General features: G+C 35.1%; 1 protein-coding gene across 1 annotated transcript in view; it reads right to left on the bottom strand.

Annotated features, from left to right (window-relative positions):
- Window positions 1-16323, bottom strand: part of CLGN (calmegin) — a 45623-nt gene that overhangs the window by 22341 nt on the left and 6959 nt on the right. The window contains exons 2-6 of the mRNA XM_027956258.3: window positions 12518-12658; window positions 9904-9977; window positions 8633-8691; window positions 5120-5261; window positions 1439-1520 (exon numbers count right to left, since the gene is read on the bottom strand). Coding sequence (XP_027812059.1) covers window positions 1439-1520; window positions 5120-5261; window positions 8633-8691; window positions 9904-9977; window positions 12518-12649 — 489 coding nt within the window. The 5' untranslated portion in view covers window positions 12650-12658. The remainder of the gene's footprint in view (window positions 1-1438; window positions 1521-5119; window positions 5262-8632; window positions 8692-9903; window positions 9978-12517; window positions 12659-16323) is intronic.

The following is a 16323-nucleotide window of genomic DNA, read 5'->3' as shown; positions in this document are numbered from 1 at the left end:
TTACCAAAGAGTGAGTTGACACAGTGACAATAAAGGAAGTGGAAAAATGACAAGTTTTATTTCAAAACAGATTATTTTTTTTTTCTTAAAATGCACACACTACTTCCAGAAGCCAGAACCACTTTAACAACATAATAGGCTTTAATCACTCTATATAGATCTGTATTAATATCTTATTAAGAAAATTAAGCACAGAGAAAAATGTACTGTGACTGAAGACTACAGTGCTTACTTAGGCACTACTACTATTCAGTAAGACACCAGAAAGTGGGGCCCTTTAATTAAGCACAAAGTGAAGAACAGACACAGTGACTTGCTCCTCGTTTTACCACTAGTCATCTCTCTTCAGGATCCCTAGTGGCTCAGACGGTAAAGAGTCTGCTTGCAATGCGGGAGACCTGAGCTCAATCCTTGGGTTGGTAGGATTCCCTGGAGAAGGAAATGGCAACCCACTCCAGTATACCTGCCTGGAAAATCCCATGGATTCATTTGGCATGGCCTACTGGTTAAGAGCATGGGATCTGGCATCAGATACTGAGGTTCAGATCCTACTGTTGCCTTTTAACCAGCTGTGTGTGGCCCTGAGCAAATCTTCCAACCTCCCCATAGTTCTATTCCATCACCTCTGATGGGGATAATAACAGTACGTACCTTATAAGGCTTCTCTAAGGATTAACTGCGTTAACCAGGTAAAGTGTTTAGAAAAATACTTGGCATTTGACTTTATCATTGCCACGGTGCCTTCAGGTGCTTGTTACCTCACAACACCTAAGAACGGCACCATCAACTACACATGGCTCCTCCTTGACCTTATCTAAGAAAATGAAACCTTTAATGTTTCATGTCCAGGAGTTCCGACAAATATCTCACTAACGTCTCATTCATTTTATATTTGTTATACGCAGAAATTCTGACACAGCCTCCTGTGGGAGGATGCTGTAAGAAATGTCTCCAAACTTCAAATGGTTCTAATATAACCTGCTTCATTATGAACTTAACATTTTTAAGTTAGTAAATTTTTGCAGACTGCAACTCCTGAGCTGACCTGCCTTTTTAATTTGATTCTTTGGCCATTTTGTTTTACAGCTTTGCTCCATTATCTTACTTCTCCTAACAAACTTATGATTATTACTTTGTAAAGAAAATAACTGTAAGTTGATCTCTCGGTGAGATTTATAAGGACCAGGTTATATTTTATTTTATAGACTTGGAAACCTTTTTCACATTGCTAAAGATTATAAAACTGATGCCATCAAGTAACATGGCTGTGTATGAAACTTGAAGGCACATGGAAAAAGCTATATAAATTCATCTTGGATAAAAATTTTCAAAGTTATTTTTGACTTCAGATGAAAATAAAAATTTCAGTTGTGTCAATTACTCCTTAGAAATACTTATTAACTTTAATAAGGCTTTCTTAAACATTAAAATATCATACCAGATTCAAACCATCAGTGTCTGCTAGGAGTTTAATGTATGCACCTCCACAATCAATACCATCTTGAAAATTTACTTCATATCTAAATGAAGGGAAAAAGAATCATACTGCTGATAAATAAAAATTACTAAGTGCTCTTCAAAATCTAATGTATTACTCTCAATTCATTTAAATACAAACATTTACATTACCAGAAAGCTCACACAAAGTACATCCACAGAACCTGTGAGGAACAAGCAGAAAGGCCTTTTCCATGAACATCCTTAAAATACTGAAAATAGAATGACCATAAACAACTATAGAAAAGCCAACTAATTTGCTGAAATAAATTTTTTCATCAAAACTGTTTAAGAATAAGATACTTTGATTAAAACTTTTAGCAGGAAACTCAAGTTAAAATAAGGTACGTACTATACATACTCTTTATAAAGTGAAAAACAAAGACTGCGGGGATCACAGTTATAGCACAGGTTTCTAGGAAACTGCTAATGACCTTAGCTATTCAGTTCAGTAACTAGTTTGTCTTTTAGTTCAGCTACACCTAAACCAGGTTTAAAAAGTTGTACATTTAATTGAATAACCCCAGCAGAGAGATTTTGTAAACTTGGAATATTTCAGATCTTAGCAGCCAGGAGGCAGGGGAAATACAGTGTAACAGCTAAAAAAGTGAACTGACATGGCAGTCTTCTCATGGATTTAACAACACTGTAATTCTCATCAAAAGTTCTGTTGTCTTGTTTAGTCAAAAGACAGTCTTACTGAACAATATGTAGAAGAGATTTTCAGTAAATTGGTGAATTATGTGTGACAAAAGTCAATAAGGAAATGGACATCAAAGTGAAAAACAGTGAAAACCAAAAATGTTATGACTGGTTTAATGAATTAAAGCAAAAGCAGATGAAAAAACCAGAGCAGTAACAGGATATAGTGATAATTTTAATAAAAAATTATAGTTTAAAATGTTTCTAAAGAGACTTTAGGGACAAAGTAAAAATAGCATACAAAACTTTGACAGTCTGAGCCCAATTAGTAATATGCATTTTATATAGAAAAGAAAAGAGAAAATACAGTAAAATTTAAGTGATAATCTCTGAGTTGCTGGACTTTATGGAGATCTCCCCTCCTTATTTTGTACTCTGCTTTATTTCTCCAGATTTCTATAATAGTGGTTACAGGCAAGCACTCTGGAGTCAGAAAGACCTGAGACTTTGTTCTTGATTTTGGTAGGCCCTGGCTCAAGACACATTACTAGAGCTCTGGTCTCCATCTGCTCACCTGCCAGGAGGGAACACTGCCCATACCTACACCTCTAAGGACTGTTGTGATAACTAGAAGTCGTCCTGCACAGTGATGGGCCAATAAATGCTCACAAATGTTAGCTTCTGTTATGATCAGAAGAAAAGTTTTGTTTTGTTCTTTTTCATGTTTTAAATCAAGGAGTTTGTTTTCCTCAAGGCCTTATCATTATTTTTATTTTAGCAGTAGCTAATAAGCTTTTCCTTCATGAAACATGTCTTTGAAGAGCATGAAGTAAAAGAAATTCTGCATAATGTGAACTAAAGGTAAATATTTGCGACTCTAAGTATAATAAAATGATAAAGCTTTATTATAGGTCATCTGAGGGTTCTGTGAGAAGAACTAGAGATAACAATTGTATAAACTGTCTTTATAAATATTAAGACAGTCTTGCTATCTTCTTATGCATAGACTTGATCACTATGTCTATTTCACATGCTGCATACTTCCAGATTTTCATTAACTTGTGCCTAGTATAAACAGTTCACAAATAATTCGAGGATCAGTGAAAAGTCATAGAGCTGGACAGACTGCTTGCTGCTAATCTTAAATCACAGGAAAAATGAGGACAAATGCCGAGTATATGTTAACCCTCTTCTCTTTAGGGTGCCATTTTCTAAACTGTCCTATGAAATAGTAATTATTGTTTAGGGTGGAAAAAACTTCTGTGGTCAAATATTTTTGGGAAACCCAATGTTCAAATTAAGAATAGGTTTTTTTATGTAGAACTCTCAAAATCTTTAATGGGCAAATATGCTTCCTTATCTTTAAGGTTCAGATATTCTTAGTTTCTAAAACTTATATGACCACATAATGCATATTAATAAGTACATAATTTGGGAAAAGCAGTTTTAAAGTTATATCTTAAATAGTTCATATTTATGAGTTATACTATATTTATATTTATAGCATATTTATAATATTTATAATAGTTATAAATAGTATATAATAGTTTTATAGTATTTACAATAGTTAATACAAAATTTATTTTATCTATACTATTTAATTTTATCAAAATTAAGAAAACCAAACACTCACTATCCTTCTTTGAGTTGTTTTCAAGCATATCAAAGACCACTATTCAATTCTTTTTGATTCTCCTTTTCTTCAGTTCACAATTGCTTTGATAATTTTTTAGACTTACTATCTTTGCTTCCAATCTTGTAAGCTATCTTTCACTTACTTGCCTAGCAGTGATTTCTACTTTCTGAAAATATCAAACTTGATTCATATTACTCTGGAGAAATTAAATTTTGTATTCTTTTCCTTTACCCTTTCATTTAAGCCACAAAAGATTAAAATAGAAAATTATATTATATTCACCTAAATTCAACAGAATAAGAGTACTTTCAAATTTTCAAGAAGAAATAAATACAAAACTCTGAATAATGCCATAATATCAAGCTCAAATATTAATCCCAGTAAATACTTGTGGTAATACTCTTCATTTGTTTAAAATGGTTGTATACTCTTTTGACAGTTGATATTTTAAATTTCTTGAAATAACAATGCAACTAAATCAAAGCACCACAGCCAAAAAATTAAACCAGTTATACCAAATGCCATATTGTTTTACATTTTAAAAACACAAAATGGCATTTTAGTTATACCACACAGGCATATATTTAACATGCTAACAAAAAGTTTAAAACCAAGTTATAGTTAGTAAGCTTACAGTTAGCAGTACTTCTTATGCTGTAATTAACTTTGGACAGCCCAATCTTCTGATATAAAATAGAAAATAACATTTCTGCATTTCCTTTTCTTTGTTTTTAATATGAATTTCATTTGTTTTACAACTGTATTTGTACAGATCTATTTTGGATTTATACCCGTATAGGTGAAACAAGCTTGAGGAATTAATACTTGATTTTTCGATAGTTACACATGCAAGCAATACCACAAAACTAGTGAATGTCATATTTTGAAGGAGGGGAGAGGAAGACTCTATAAGAACATAGACCTTTAAAAGGGCATTTCCTCTTTAAAACAAATTTGCTACCTTTGAATTTTATCACTGGTTCAACAGCAATATTTATAGTTCTATTTAAAATATATTGAAGTTAATATATCTCAACAGCAAGTCAACTTGAAGTAAAGAGTGCAAACAAAAATGATGATTTTAATATGTACTATATAGATTATGCTGGCGGAATACTGCATATTATATAGCAACTGTTTTATTAATATAATTTTGCAACAAATCTCCATTTCATTCAAAACCTCAGGGTGTTTGTGCATATACACACATTGTGTATTTAAATAAATGAAATGGGAAAGGGAAATCTGAAGCTTTATACCCATTTTATACCCATATTCAGAAGCCAAACTATACAAAACTAAAATAAATGTTAGAAAAAGTATTCAAAACATAATAACACTTACTGAACTACCAGAGGTTTATCAGCAAAGACGAAGGGTTTTGCTAACACAGCAGATATTGCATGATGCTTTGCTCTAGATTTCAACACCAGTCCTTGATCACCAGGTACCCGATTTTCTCTCAATTCTTCTATTTCCCATCTTCCTAAAATACAAAACCAAGCAAGTTAAACTAAAACCAAAAACACTGACTCAAAAATTATCAGAAATGGTAACCAATAAGATTTTTCCGTGAAGGCTGATTTTGGAAAAATAAAATCACGTTTTAAATCAGGAACTAGTACCTGCACTTGTATGTATGTCTGCTCTTTTTTCTCCTAAAATTGTGGGAACTACTGGGTTGGCCAAAAACATTCGGGTATTTCTGTAACCTCTTATGGAAAAATCCGAATGAACTTCTTGACCAACTCGCTAATAAACAACAGATAGTAGAGCATTTAATTAAAGGACCTCCAAAGCTGGCTTAGTTTGGATTTCTCTGAAAGACTGTAAACATTGAAACAGAATTTTTGTCTCATAGGGTCTCATTGTATTTTTAAAATGAGTTATTTTTAAATGACACAGGACACAAAATACCTCTGTGACACAAAATGAGTTTGCCTCAGTCTATGTATTTTGAAATTCATGGTGTCATAAACTCTTTGCTTACTTTGCAGAAGTTATTGTAGTGATTTAAATTTTACTTTAAAAATTGTATGCCCAAAGAACACAAACTGCGGTTACCCTTTCTGAGCTAAGCCAATCAGTTCTCAGAACTTTTGGCCAAGAAAGTCCTATAAGCTCGATTAGCACTAGGCTGTAGCAGAGCAAAGCTGAGTGAGGCCCTCTCTGGGCTGGAATTGTCCCTATTTTAGATCAGGAAGCTCCTGCAATTATATCATGGGATGCATACAATACAAAGATGAATGGGTCATCTGCAGCCCCAAAGTTGTGGGCTGGACTTTCCTCCTTTTAAAACACTAAATAACTAATTTATATTAGTTTATATAAAATGTTCCAGTTTTGAAAATTAGATGTATTGCCTATTCCAAGAAAATTTAGTGAACACTGGCTATTTTCCAGAATTGTGCCAACATGAAATATTAATGGGCACTTCTGAATTTACCAATGCACTTTATATACATTTTTTTTCTTTCTGCAAAACAACAGTACAAGAACCTGAACAGTCTCACTAGTCAGAGACGGGTGTTTTGGGATCTATCATTGTGCACACTTTTTTGGGCTTTCAAAAATTCATTTTTTCAACTTTTCAGGTTTGTTTTCCTTTTTGTCCCCCAATTTGGATATACTAAACTTTTCTTAAAAAGGTGAATTCATTTTCTTTTCTCACACTGATGAGCAACTGTATTACCACTACTAACCTTTGGCTTGACCAAATCACAAAGGCCTTCTTTTAAAAAGTAACAACTATATCTTTAGGGATTTTGATAGTAAAGGAATTCTTAAAACTACATTGTCTTTCTTTTGTAATTACGTGCATACATTTATCAGCCATGAAAACATACTCTCTAAAAGTACTACTTTAATTTTAGAAAACCTGTGGCAAGGTGATTATTCCTCAAGGACACGAAGTTTTTCCTAACTTCAAATCAGTAGTAACTTTTCATTAACCAATCTTTACTCAAGGCCAGGCAATGTGAACTCGGATTTAAGTAAAATCTCGAAAAGAATTCAAACAATTTTATAAGATAGCCTGAAAATTAGTCACTTAAAGAACTGGTGATTATTTAAACAGCTATATTTTTATTAATAACTTGATATGACAATTTAAATAAGTCTCCCTCAAATGCAAATCCTGTTCTCCAGCACATAATGTTTCTCACAGATTGCTCCTGAAAATCTAACAACTGGTTTTACTCAAGGGGCACTTGACAGAATCTGTGATTAATGACTGCTGCTGCTGCTACTGCTAAGTCGCTTCAGTCGTGTCCAACTCTGTGAGACCCCATAGACGGCAGCCCACCAGGCTCCTCCGCCCATGGGATTTTCCAGGCAAGAGTACTGGAGTGGAGTGCTATCGCCTCCTCCAGTTATTAATGACTATAAATACTAAATATTCCTGCAAAGAAATCGATATTGGTTTCAACTAACCACTATATAAAAGACATTGCTAATATTTATATACAAAATGCCACTTTGGGGACCTGAATCTTTAATAAGAGATTTTGTATTTTACAAAGGTGCTTTCAAGAAATTGAGTCAACCAACCATACCAAATCTAATATGCTAAAAAATTATTTTGTGGATAAGTATGTTTAATAAGACTATGGACCAAACTTAGGTGTTGGTAGTAAGCTCATTTTTTGCTTGCTTGCTTGAGTTCTAATTTTAAGCTGAGGGAAAAACTCATTTAAGCACTAAGAGTCATTCTGTCCAGACTTAAACTCACTTCTAAAATAGACCATAACCTAATTTTAGGAAAATTCCATCAGTGGATACTTCTAAAATAAAAACATACAGCATACATCTACCCGATGTTGTTCTAAACAACTGTAAAGTAAGCTAAACATAGATGTTTTAAGTCAAGCATTCTGTTTGATGGCATGTATTTCTGTGGCTATTATTTTAAGTACAGTTCTATCTCTGCAAACACTGCTTCTTTGAGGGCAGTCATTCTCTTCTCTAAACGAATTCAGATGACTAAGCTCAGTGTTGTTTGTTCTGTGCATATGGCAGAGCTCCTTCTGGAGTTTAGAAGTGTATGTACCAGGATGGAGAACACAGCATGGAAGACACGCAGGCAGGATCTGTATCTCACACTGAAACAGACACTATGGAAAGGGAAGCAGACAGTTCGCCTCTTACACATGCTGTTATCTGTTCTGTTATTATTCTCATGTAACTCCTACTGGGATCTGATGTGAGGTCACATCCTTATGGATCTTAGGTGGTCTGTGAAAGAGAAAATGCCCACTACCCATCACCTTGAATGAGGCTGATCTTGCTTTACGATTTAATGACTGAGGAGACTGGTCTTAGACTAACATGAGGAAGAAATTCTCTCATCATACTCCAGGAGAGTCCTGTTAAGGCAGAAAAGATGACCCTTGCTAACAGGACTTTTCTTCCTAAGGGTAAGCCTGAAGATAATCTATCAGAGATGCGTTATGGGCCTGGAGATGGCGGCTCCAGGAGCAGCCACATTTCCTGAAGCTCTCATAAACGTCCCCTGTCTTGCACCCTCCAGGAGGTCCATGCCACAAGTTATAACTTAACTGAAGCGGGCCTACGCTTGAGATGAAACAGAGAACAGCAGCAGCCTGGGAAATCCTGCAAAAGACTAAGTGCAGGGGAGTGAAAATTCAACCGTTTAGAGTCAGAAACCTGGATGGTGGCTTAAGTATGGATTACTCGGACTTCCAGAAATACTGGAAAGGAGACAAAAGAACTGAACATTTTATTGTGAAGCAGGATGGATCCTGAGGCCCCATTTATATATTTAACAGAAATATAATCTCAAAAGCTCATGCACTCTCTGTCATCCTTGTTATGTTGAATATTTAAATAATACTGTACCATCATATATAGAAATCTCCGCATCTGTATCATCTTTCTTTGCTTTTGATAATACCCACCTATAAATAAAATTGAAAGAAATATATATCATTTAAAAGAAAACTAACAATTTATAGATACAATGTGTATCAGAAATACAACAAAAGATTATCCAATAGTCCCTTTTCACTCTAAGATACATGAATGCTTAGAGGCTAAATAAGGATGTCTATATACGACCTTGCAAAGAAAGTTAAAGTTGCTCAGTCGTGTCCAACTCTTTGTGACCCTATGGAGCATAGAATCCGTGGAATTCTCCAGGCCAAAATACTGGAGTGGGTAACCTTTCCCTTCTCCAGGGGATCTTCCCAACCCAGGGATTGAACCCAAGACTCCCGCACTGCAGGCAGATTCTCTACCAGCTGAGCCGCAAGGGAAGCCCAAGAATACTGGAGTGGTTAGCCTATCCCTTCTCCAGCGGTTCTTCCCATCCCAAGAATCAGTCTGGGGGTCTCCTGCATTGCAGGCAGATTCTTTACCAACTGAGCTATCAGAGAAGCCCAACTATCTTGCAAAACTAGAGTTAAATTAAATATGGAATCTGCAGTTTATTTGTTATATGATCATAGGTGAGCTTCCTTAGTAGCTCAGTGGTAAAGAATCTGCCTGCAACGCTGGAGACGCAGGTTTGATCCTTGGGTTGGGAAAATCCCCTGAAGAAGGGAATGGCAACCCACTCCAGTATTCCTGCCTAGGAAATTTCACAGATGGAGGAGTCTGGTAGACTACAATCTATGGGGTCACAAACAGTCAGACAGAACTCAGCGACTAAACAACAGCAATGATCATAGGTAAGGTACACTAAGCCTCAGTTTCTTCACTGGTAAAAGGCAGATAAAGACAGTTCTTACCTACACGGAATATAATAATCAACAGATAGTAATCTTTATTTTCTCCACCATAGTTTAGGGTGAACATTAGCTTGAATTTGTCATCTGAAATTAAACTATTAATATCTGTCCTAAGGAATGAAGAAATGTTCTAAGTTTTTACTTTATATTCATACTTCATTTATATATATTCTTTGTATAAATAAGTAACAATTCAAATTAAACATTTCTATCAATAATGAAAATGTGTTAAGGTGCTAATTTTCCTTAACTAGAACATTAACCTTAACCTTTTTTTTTTTTTTATAGTTCTGTGGTAGGGGCAATTTTCAGAGATTAACAACCAATAATTTCAGAAAAGCTAATCAAATCAAGGAAAAATTCTCCTGAATGAATACTTACCCAGCCAGCCTTCCACTATCAAAAGTTTCTGTAAAATACACTTCTCCTACAGGTTGAGGTGTCTTATATTTAATCTAGAAAATAGATTTTAAAAATCTAAAGTTATTCACCTTCACAAATACTTTAAACAATCTAATTAAGAACCTAGTATGGAATGCACATATAGGTAATAGAGATAGTAGGTTACATGGTCTCCTCAAAACTTTATATCCTACTGGTAATAGCATACAGAACATAAGAGATACATGGTGGAAAAAAACACTATATGCAAACAGAATACACTGACTCCCTCTAACACAGGAGGGATGGGAGGAAGTACTTACCCAAGGTCTCATACTGCAGTGGACAAGACCTTGAAAGGATTCTAACAGGTGACAGTATTTAGGGATAAAAATTATTAGAAGCAAAAGAAATAGCATGATCATAAACATATAAGATGAAAATTTTAATAAGCACATAGGTTAGTTTAAAATTAATTCCTGGGCTTCCCTGGTGGTTCAGTGGTAAAGAATCTACCTGCCGGTGCAGAAGACACAGGTTTGATCCCTCATCTAGGAAGACCCCACACGCCACATGTGAACCACAACTATTAAGCATGTGCTCTAGAGTCTTAGGGAGAAGGCATGGCACCCCACTCCAGTACTCTTGCCTGGAAAATCCCACGGGCGGAGGAGCCTGGTAGGCTGCAGTCCATGGGGTCACAAAGAGTCGGGCACGACTGAGCGACTTCACTTTCACTTCTAGAGCCTTAGAGCTATAACTGCTGAGACTATGTGCCTCAGTTACTGAAGCCCACATCCTCTGGAGCCGTGCTCCACAACAAAAGAAGCCTCTATAATGAGAAAGCCATGCCCTGCAACTAGAGAAGAGCCTGCATAGCAATGAAGACCCAACTTTCACTGTCCTTACCCTTCCCTAATAGCATACTTTCTATTTAAGGGAGGAAAATGAGTACTTAAACAAAATCCCAGATACTTCTACAGGGTCAAGATTCTGCTACCCAAATTGCCCATCTCCTATGAAGTTTACTGAATTACAACTTTACCGTTCTCTATATTTTTATGCATTGGCAAAAATGGGCCAATATACTTTATTCATACTTTACCATGCCTAGAATTTTCACGCTATAAAATCAGAAGCATCAAAAATTGTTCTCTCCCATTTCTTACCATCTTTTCAAATTATCATCAAATATAGTTAAGAGTCATGGGCTTTCCTGGTAGCTCAGCTGGTAGAGAATCTGCCTTGCAATGCAGGAGACCTTGCTTCAAATTCCTGGGTCGGGAAGTTCCCCTAGAGAAGGGATAGGCGACCCACTCCAGGATTCTTGGGCTTCCCTGGTGGCTCAGATGGTACAGAATCCATCTGCAATGCGGGAGACCTGGGTTCTGTCCCTAGGTTGGGAAGATCCCCTGGAGGAGGGCATGGCAACCCACTCCAGAATTCTTGCCTGGAGAATTCCCATGGACAGAAGAGCCTGGCTGACTACAGTCCATGGACACACACACACACACACACACACACACACACACACACACACACACACGACTGAGTGACTAAGCACAGCACAAAATTAAGAGTCACAGGTATCCGGCAATTTCTTTAAAGTATTAACCTACCAAAACCCTCATAGTAGCTGTATCTTAAGTCAGCCATAAACACTTTGATTACTACTTACTTTCTATGGATCACAGAACCAAATTATAAAGAAATTTAAATTTTTAAACTTAAAAATTTAATTTTTTAAGTTTGAAGCTTATGGAGCTTCAAACTTAAAGGGAGAAAGAATATTCACCTTGAACAGCTAAACAACACATGCATTTGCAAATTTAAAAAAAACTCTAAAAAGAGATTTATAACAACTTGGCTGATTCATGCTGATGTATGGCAATAACCATCACAATAAAGTAATTATTCTCCAATTAAAATAAATACATTAAAAAAACTACATATTATTCTCAGCCCTTTAAAGAGCAGCCAGCAGAACATAATTGGTATTTTCTTAACAAAAATATTTCTGAAAAAATTCTAATTGTCCCAGTATTAGATATGAATATTCCCCAATGTGAAAGTTCTTATGGATTGCCAAGAGTACACAAAAACCTCTAAAAACTTTTCCAGACTCCTGTCAGTCACCACCTCAAAACACACATCTCCAAGCTGAGATCAAAACAGTGGGAGCCTTGCTAAATGCCTATTTCATCATCACTCTCCTTTCAATTCATCCTCCTATTCAGCATTTTTTTTCTCAGAGAAATGAAGAAACACCATTTTCTCTACTTTTAGAAGAAGTGAAAATTATTACCTTTTCTTTTATCTGAAAAGGGTGAAAAGTATTTAGTCCTCTTTAGGTAGTAATGAACTCCTAGTTTGATCATAAAAATCTTTCCCATATTTATCTGGTAATAATACTATGCTAGGCGCCATGCACAAATTTCTGTGGCACATCGGCACCCTAAAAAACACAGCAACAAATAGCTGGGAAAAGGCAATTTTTTTTTTCTATTTATTTAGAAACTAAAGGCTATTCTAATTGAAAGGAATCCTAAGAAGTTAGTCAGCCCTATGTATCATGTAAAGGAATAATGGATAGCTTGGTTCTCAATAACCTTACCTCTGAGGAGAGTTCATCAGTCTCTTCTGAATTTTCATCAAAGTCTTCCGTCTCAACACTATCATCCATAAATTCTGCATTAATTGAGATGAAAAGAAGACCCAAACATAGCCGAAAGCCTTGGAAACGCATATTGATTATCTGTGAAAGTGACAGTAATCAGTAAAAATAAAACAAAGTCGTGAAAAACACGTGTAAGTATATGTACCAAGAAATAAGTCCTCCTTTAATACCTTTTTCTAGCATGGTTTTTAAAACGAATCATTACCAAACTTACTTAAATTATGCTTTCAACAAGTGATACTACAAACTTCAAAATCCCATCGGCATCTACAGCTGAAGGATTGCCTTGAAAAGCAAAGAGCCAATGGCACAAACCTAAAGACAAAGAAGTGACCACCAAACTCATATGTTTTTTTAAAAAAAGGATTGTGATTCCTAAATGTTCGCTCGTTACTTTTTTATTACAATGTTGCTTAAGTGTATATAAACATGCAATTGGAAATTTTATAACTGTAAAGCCAAAATACATTTATATGTAAACACCCAAAAAAGAGAAGAAAAATAATTTTACCACAATTTAAAGTGACAGCCTTTTACTAAAAACAAATTACAGCTGAAAATTCAAATAAATACAGGACTTACTGCAGTCAGGCTGACTGCTGTGAAGGAAGTTCTCTTGCGTTTATCATCCCTGTAACACTATGATGATTCAATTACATACATAACCACTTCTCCATTCAAAAGCTCCCAAACCTCTGTTCCTTATAAGATGAATTGAGATGAGTAGAAAACAAATATTACTTGACTGCCTCTTGGCAGAAATATGTTTTACATAATTACACCCTCCTCTTTCCTATTAGCATGTTAAAAATTCAGGGTTTATTTCTTGGCACCAGTGGACTTTTAAACAAGTAAATATGAATAATGAAAGTGTGGCAGTATTGATTAGGAGATGGTCAGTCATTCAGATGATCCAGGGTATAGTTATACTACCATCAACATGAAAGAGTTTCTATTTAACAAGTATATTCTGAGAGAACTCTTAACTCCTGCAGAACATATTTACAGACCTACATGGGTCTGCCGAAGAATCACTGAATTTATGACACAGCACTCTACACCCACCAGAATGGCTGGTGTAGACAAAGAGAGACAATAACAACAAGTGCTGGGAGGATGTGGACAAACTGAAATCCTCATACACTGCTGGCAGGAATACAAAATGAGCTTGGAAAACAGTAGGGCAATTCTTCAAAATGTTAAAAATAGAATTACCTTATGATTCAGCAATGCTACTCCTCTACCCAAAATAAATGAAAAAGAGATGTCCCAACAAAACCTTGGAAGATAAATGCTTAATGATAATGATAGCCAAATAATGATGGTTGTTAATGATAGCCAAAAAAGTGTAAACAACCCAAAAGTTCATCAACGGATGAATGGATAAACAAAATGTGGAATATTCAAACCGGAAGATTATCTAACAATATAACAGAATGGAGTACTGAAGTGTTACAAGATAGATGAATCTCACAAACATCATGCTCAGTGAAAGAAGTCAGTCACAAAAAAACATGTATTGTATGACCCTATTTAAATAGGCAAACCCATAGAATCAGAAAATAGATTAGTAACTGCCTAAGGAAAGGAATGGGAAGAAAGGGTTAATTGATACAAGGTTTCTTTTGAGGGTAAGGAAAGTGTTCTAAAATTGGAATATGGTAATGGCTGTGTAACTCTAAATATGTTAAAACTCACTGAACTGTACTCATTAAACAGGTCAACTTGTAGGTATGCAAATAATATATCAATAAAGCTGTGTTTTAAAAAAAGAAACATCAGACTATAAAAAGCATTCTTCCATCTGGTTAGCTCAAATAACCCTTTTTAATAAGGGCAAAACTCAACATGAATGTATGGGCCAGTTAGCTTTACTTTCTTCTAAAGGCCACTGACTACAACTTTAAACTCTACTTTGAAAATGCATCTTTAAAAAAACTAATATGAACATTCTATATGAAAAGATGTATTAATATCACCATTTTTATGGAAAAGAATATAAAAATGATACATACTACTCATAATTTAACTGGAAGAGTGTAACCTCTCTAGAGTCATAGAAAAGGTTAACTGAGACAGAAAGCAAATGTAAAGGGATCAATTTGAATTCAATAACAGGAAGGTACAGATTTTTTAAATTTTCATTTACTGGCACAGAAATGAGTACAGTTGCAAATTGCTTATCAATTGTTAATAACCCTAAAAGCTTCACTGCTCTAAAAATTAAAGAGCTTTCCATGGCTTATACAATGTAGTAAAAGGTGTTCTTCTCGACACTATCAGTAACATTTGAGTAAACAGAAATGCATACAATGAATAACAGCAGTAATAATGAACACTCATATCATTTTAGCCCCATATCTTCTCCCTCAAAATGAATGCACAGTTTAATAATTAATTTGCTGAAACCGTTTAGGTTATTACAGAGTACTGAGCAGAGTTCCCTGTGCTATACAGTAGATCCTTATTGGTTACCTATTTTAAATATAAATAGTGTCTACTATTTGTTTTCTATATCACAGTTCTTCCTAACTTTCCTTCAGAAACAGTTGCCAAAGCTTCAGGAAAAAATTTTAAAAACCCTTTATCTGGAAAGTTTGTTTCTTCTCTAAAGTTCTATGACTATAATCACTCATTTGCATAAAAGAACTAGCTAATTTAATCTTTGCAGCCCAGGACATCACTATGAAAGGCATTATTACTCCCAATCTACAAACTGAAAACTGAAAGGTTAAAACCCTGATCAAATTTTCGTAATTGGAAATGTGAGACAAGGTGAGAATCCAAAACTTTACATTATACCATGCTACTTCTTATTTTAATCTTACCCCCACTGCATTATTATATGTTCCTTTTTCTAGCTTTGGGTTTTTCTAGTTCCTTAAGGTGTAAAGTTAGATTGTTAATGTATAAGATCTTTCTTTTTTAACGTAAGCGTTTACAGCCATAAACTTCCCTCTTAGCACCGCTTTCACTCGGTACCGTAAGTTTGGGTCTGCTTTCTTTTGTTTGTTTTTTGTTTCATTTAACTCAAGATCTTTTCCAATTTCCTTGTGATTTCTTTTTTGACCCTTTGGTTGTTTAAAAGTGTGTTGTTTAACTGTCACATATTTGTGGATTTTTTTTCCTGCTTTTCCTCTGCTACTGATTTTGAGTTTCATCACAATGCAGCTGGAAAAGATACCCTGAATCTTTTCCAGTTTAAACGAACTCTTAAAAACTTGTTAAGATTTGTTTTGTGGCATAACATATGGTCTATCCTAGAGAATATTCTGTGTGCACTTAAGAAAAATATGTATTTTTATCAATACTCATCAGGGATATTGGTCTGCAGTTTTCTTAGTGTCTTGGTCTGCCTTTGGCATCAAGGGTAAGGCTACCCTTATAGAGTGAGTTTGGAAGTATTTTCTCCTGTTCAATTTTCTGGAAGAGTTTGAGGAAGACTGGCATTAATTTTTCTTTCTGCTATTATCAGGTGAAGTGTTTTGTGTACATGTATTAAACTCCAATTGCTCTGTAGTGTTAGTCGTCTTCCAACTTCTTACTAAGCTGTACGGTTGTCCTAAGATATACAGGATTAGTAAAGCAAGAATTTCTTTATATGGTATGACACAGAACTTCTAATGCTGATGCTACCCCCTTTCCTCCTTACAAATGTATACAATATAAAAGCCCAGGGTTCTAACCTTCCTGTGTATTCCTCACTTCATACAGCTTGTTGAAATCACAAAATATTTGTGAAG

The sequence above is a fragment of the Ovis aries genome, chromosome 17 (assembly GCF_016772045.2).
Source record: "Ovis aries strain OAR_USU_Benz2616 breed Rambouillet chromosome 17, ARS-UI_Ramb_v3.0, whole genome shotgun sequence".
NCBI lineage: Eukaryota > Metazoa > Chordata > Mammalia > Artiodactyla > Bovidae > Ovis > Ovis aries.
The sequence above is the reverse complement of the archived record's forward strand: the minus strand, read 5'-3'. Positions and strand labels throughout refer to the sequence as shown.